This window comes from Scatophagus argus, chromosome 7 (assembly GCF_020382885.2).
Source record: "Scatophagus argus isolate fScaArg1 chromosome 7, fScaArg1.pri, whole genome shotgun sequence".
NCBI lineage: Eukaryota > Metazoa > Chordata > Actinopteri > Scatophagidae > Scatophagus > Scatophagus argus.
The window spans coordinates 713629-718665 of NC_058499.1; the positions used below are offsets into that span (position 1 = coordinate 713629).

Genomic DNA, 5037 nt, shown 5'->3' on the forward strand with positions numbered 1-5037 from the left:
AAGGTGCTGCGGGTCATCCGGCTGCTGGACACTGGATCCATCAGACTGAACCTGCGTCAGGGAAGTAATTCACTTTTTCACTTCCTGAGTCTGAACTGTTCACTGACCGCACGTTCGAATCACGTTTCATTCATCCTGCTGACTGCCATCAGCATGAAGCCTTGAGTCCGATGTGGTTCGCTCTCTTTAACACACTATGTGCTCCTCAGTCCCATCGTGTCCTTCATGTCAAAGAGACGTTTGATCTGATGGGTTGAATCACTGGAAAATGTCCAGCTTTTGTCCATATTTCTGATTAAACTGCTGGAAACTGAAGCTGGCAGAGGTGAGAACACAGAACAGACAGATGGACGGATGGACTGGCGGGCGGACGGACGGACGAACTTACAGACAGACAGATGGACTGACGGACTGACAGATTAACAAAATGATAGACAGACAAACAGACTGACAGACGGACAGACAGACTGACTGACAGGCAGACAAACAGACTGACGGACTGACAGAGTGACAGACGGACTGACAGACAGACAGACAGACAGACAGACAGATGGACAGACAGATGGACAGACAGACAGATAGATGGGGTGACAGACAGACAGGCGGACTGACAGACAGACAGACGGACGGAGTGACAGACAGACAGAGTGACGGACGGACGGACGGACGGACGGACAGACAGACAGACAGACAGTTGGACTGATAGACAGACAGAGTGACAGACAGACGGACTGACAGACAGACAGACAGACAGACAGATGGACAGACAGACGGACTGACAGACAGACAGACAGACAGACAGACAGACAGACGGACTGACAGACAGACAAACAGATGGACAGAGTGACTGGACAGACAGACAGATGGACAGACAGCAAAGGCATATGTTACTGAGATTGTAAAAAGGTTTGCTTGTTGCAAAGCCTTCGAGGTGGGAACTGAACAAATCCAGGTTTTATTTGTTTTATTTTATAAATCTGTAATTCAACGGTCAAAACTTATCAGTTTCATTTTCTTTTATATTCTGTTTTTTTGGTGGTTTTGAACATGCAAACATTCACAGCTGCAGTTTGGACCTTCCGTTGCTCAGGGGGCCCTGAAATCTCTGGGGCCGGCCCTGCCCTGGCTCTTGTCCTCTGCTGCTTCGTCTTGAGATGAGGCTCCGGTCCCCGGCCGGGCACGCGCCTCCTCGGGCACCAGCACAACAAAAAGTGAGCTGCGCGCGCTCGGCGCTCAGCAGTGAGCCAGTAAACAGCGACTGAGCGGGTCCAGTCGGAGCAGAGCGCCCGCCGAGGCCACAGGAGACAGCACACCGCCTGGTGAACATGAGCTGCGGGATCTCTGCGCACCTGTCCGCGCAGGAAGCTTCTTCTCTCCCGGAGCGCAGGAGGTGATGCGCCCTGCGGGACTCGAGTCGGCCGTGTTAAAGGAGAGGATGGCAGAGCAGTGGAGCCACAACACCACGCTGTCCTGGAACCGGTCCGCTGCGGGACAGGACCGCTTCAGCAGCCTGGATGACATCGACGTGCCGGCGGACGGCTCCCCGACCCTGCGCATCCTCATCTCCATCGTGTACTCGGTGGTGTGCGCCGCCGGGCTGGTCGGGAACCTGCTGGTGTTCTTCCTGATGAAAGTGCGTCGGGGCAGGAAAAAACGCTCCAGCATCAACCTGTTCATCGTTAACCTGGCCGTGACGGACTTCCAGTTCGTGCTGACCCTGCCGTTCTGGGCGGTGGACACGGCTCTGGACTTCAGCTGGCCGTTTGGAAACGCCATGTGCAAGATCATCCTCTCCGTGACGGTGATGAACATGTACGCCAGTGTGTTTTTCCTCACCGCCATGAGCGTCACCCGGTACTGGTCGGTGGCCTCGGCGTTGAAGGACCGGACCCGGAGGAGGGTCTGCCCGGTGCGTTGGGTGATCGCCGGGCTCTGGGTCTCCGCCACGGTGGCCTCTTTGCCCACCGCCATCTTCTCCACGGTGAAGAGCGTGGCCGGGGAGAGGCTGTGCCTGCTGGGCTTCCCGGACGGCCAGTCGTGGCTGGCGCTGTACCACCTGCAGAAGATCCTGGTGGCCTTCGTGTTCCCCATGCTGATTGTCACCGTGTGCTACCTGCTGCTGCTGCGCTTCGTCCGCCTGCGCAGCATGAACAACAACCAGGTGAAGCGGCGGTCCAGGGTCACCCGCTCGGTCACCATCGTCGTCCTCTCCTTCTTCATCTGCTGGATGCCCAACCACGCCATCACCTTCTGGGGCGTCCTGGTCAAGTTCAACGTGGTCAACTGGGATAAGACGTACTACATGGTGCACACGTACGTCCACCCGGTGACCGTGTGCCTGGCGCACACCAACAGCTGCCTGAACCCGGTGCTGTACTGCCTCATGCGCCGGGAGTTCAGGAAGAAGATGAAGGATCTGTTCTGGAGGATCTCCTCGCCCTCCGGGTCTAACAGCTGCCCCCTGCGGCCCTTCTCCGGGACGGTGAGAGCGGAGCCGGACGACTCGCAGATCGTCATCCCGCTGAACAACGTGGAGACTGAGAACTGCAGGCTGTCGGTCCTAACGGAGCAGGGCGACACGGACGCGCTGCAGCGCTGAGCCACACGTTCAGCTGAGCAGAGAGTCTGTGGGACCTGCAGGCGTCCGAGCGGTGACTTTTAGATGGTTAACCTCCGGTTTACTGTGAATGCTGGTGATCTGACGGTCACATCTGAGCTCGTTATTCTGCAGGGCAAACTGTGAAGAGTCCAACGGATCCGCGCGGCCATCCGTGACGTGTTTGATGTTCTGTTGATTTTGCGTCAGGGGAATTGATCAATTTATATTCACAATGTAAAGGTGTGAAACATGAAAGGAGGATGATCGTGCGTAAATTGCGCGCCTGGAGGAGCGATGGCTAAAAGCGTCAGCTGCCTTTGAGCTTCAGTCCGCCTGGGATGTCACACCACAGTGATGCTGATGTTGTTGTTTCTTTGCTGTAAATGCGGTTCAGTGTGCTCTCTGTGCAGACTTTATGTTCCTCGTGCACAATGTGCTTCAGCTGCTGCGTCTTTCTGTGGACTCTTGACGGTTGTTGTGGCTGATGTGTAAAATGTACACGCTATACGTGAATGTAAAAAAACTGCCAGTGCAACCTTAAAAACAATGTGTGAAGAATAAAACTATTGATTTATGTTGAGATGAGTTGAAATGTCTCGTTCAGCGCCGTCACAGCTCGGCAGGCTGTGATGCCTTCAGGGCTTCGGTCTGTGCAGCAGATTTACTGCGTTTGGATGGCAGCGCCCTCCGGGCTGCTGTGTGTGTGTGTGTGTGTGTGTGCGCGCGCCTCCAAACAGTCCACACAGGGAGGAGTTAGAGATGAGATGCACAGAAATGCTGATTTTTCAACGTTTAAGGCTGGCGTTTGTGCTCGCTGCAGAGCACTGAAAGCAGGAAATGTTCCTTTAAACAAAGCTGGTCACGTGTTTGCAGTCATGCACATAGTTAACATCCATTACAGATGAGCTCCACTCCAATAGGCTCTGTCTAAATCTGCCCCGTCCAATGGGGTGGCAGCATTTCGGACACTGTAAATAGGACATGTCAAAATAAGTAAAAGCAGACAAAAATGCAAAACGCTGCTGTGTTCTTTTCACTTTGGAAGTTCAGCACAAATGAGCACAAACTTGTCGTGTGAGCGTGTGAAGCTGCAGATTCGTTTCCTTCACATTTGTGCAGTGAAATGAATTTCTTCTTCACTTCTGCTCTGATTTTCACTGCAGAAACCCTGCAAACTGCGGGAGCTCCTGCTGTCAGCCAATCAGAGCCCAGAGTGGCCCTCGATGCCAAAAACTCGTTCTTAGTGAAATCAGACGACTTTATGTAACAGTTTTCATGTCATGAGCTTTAATTTATCTAAACACAAAATGTAAAAAACAAAATAATAAATCATAATAATAATAACAGCAGTTGGTTGTGCTCGTAGTTTCACACGTCTGAGTTGAGCTTCTCTCCAGCGGTGGGAGGCGGGCAGGCTGCACCTGTGCAGGTGAAAGGTCATCACAGGACTGACACAGAGAGACTGTTTAAAGCTTGAACGTGATTGGCGGAAACGTGCAGTGCCAACGTTTAATCCAGCGACGGGTTTGAATCTTTAAACAGAAAAATGCTGCCACATTGTGTTTTTTTTTTCTTCATGGAAACAAAATCTACAAATAAGCAATATAAAAGTGTAAAAGACCATTAGGTTTGCCATGAAACCAAACCTAATGGTCGAGATGAAGATAAAATAACTCGTGAGTGTCTGACGGGAGGCTGAAACATGTGAAGAGATTTCTGCTGAACCTCTGCTGGTTTAATTGAACTTTAATCAGATACAAGAACCGGGACAGGATTTGGAATATGCAAAGTGAAGCAAAGAAGTGCTCATAAAAAGGCAGAGCAGGAGCGAACACGGGGCAGCACGTAGCGCACGTTATGTAAAGACTGTCGTCCAGCCTACAAACACTGAGGTGGACTTTGCTCCTCCCTTTACGAGCCTGCAGAGGCGTTTCATCACACACACACACACACACACACACACAGGGTGCAGTGGGTTTAATGAGGGCAGTGGTGCTCCCCTGGCAGCCTGTGGTGCCTTCAGGTGAACAGGAGCCAGCAGGACACGACAGGCGGAGTCACAGTACATTTACTTCTGTCGTGTTTGCATTTACTGCCGGTGCTCACTTTAAAAGCCCACAGACGTGTCATTAGGAGCTTTCACATTTACTCTCACAATCACACATTTTCAAACTTAACGAAAGTGACATGCAGGTAAAAGCAAAGTCCAACAGGTGACCCGCCGAGGCTGAAGTGTTCGCTACAGCTCGCGCAGCTGAACGAATGTGTGGTTTGTCCTGCTGGAGACGACCAGTCCAACATGGAGTCCAGAGGAACGTGAATCCGAATGTCTTTTTAATCATATCCTACAGGTAGTGACTGCCCTGAATTGTAGAAATGCTATAAATTCATGTTTAGCTCCATTAACTTAAATGTAGGGACACATCGAGTGGGTCAGG

General features: G+C 51.9%; 1 protein-coding gene across 1 annotated transcript; it reads left to right on the forward strand.

The window, feature by feature from the left end:
• The first annotated feature begins 1037 nt into the window (after positions 1 to 1037).
• Positions 1038 to 3179, forward strand: rxfp3.3b (relaxin family peptide receptor 3.3b). The gene has a single exon (XM_046395425.1). The coding sequence runs from the start codon at positions 1394 to 1396 to the stop codon at positions 2597 to 2599; it is 1206 nt and encodes a 401-aa protein (XP_046251381.1). The 5' UTR covers positions 1038 to 1393; the 3' UTR covers positions 2600 to 3179.
• The last annotated feature ends 1858 nt before the right edge of the window (positions 3180 to 5037 follow it).

What these genes read in the sequence shown, in the direction of transcription:
- rxfp3.3b (XM_046395425.1), top strand. Translation starts at nt 1,394, where the DNA reads ATGCGCCCTGCGGGACTCGAGTCGGCCGTGTTAAAGGAGAGGATGGCA.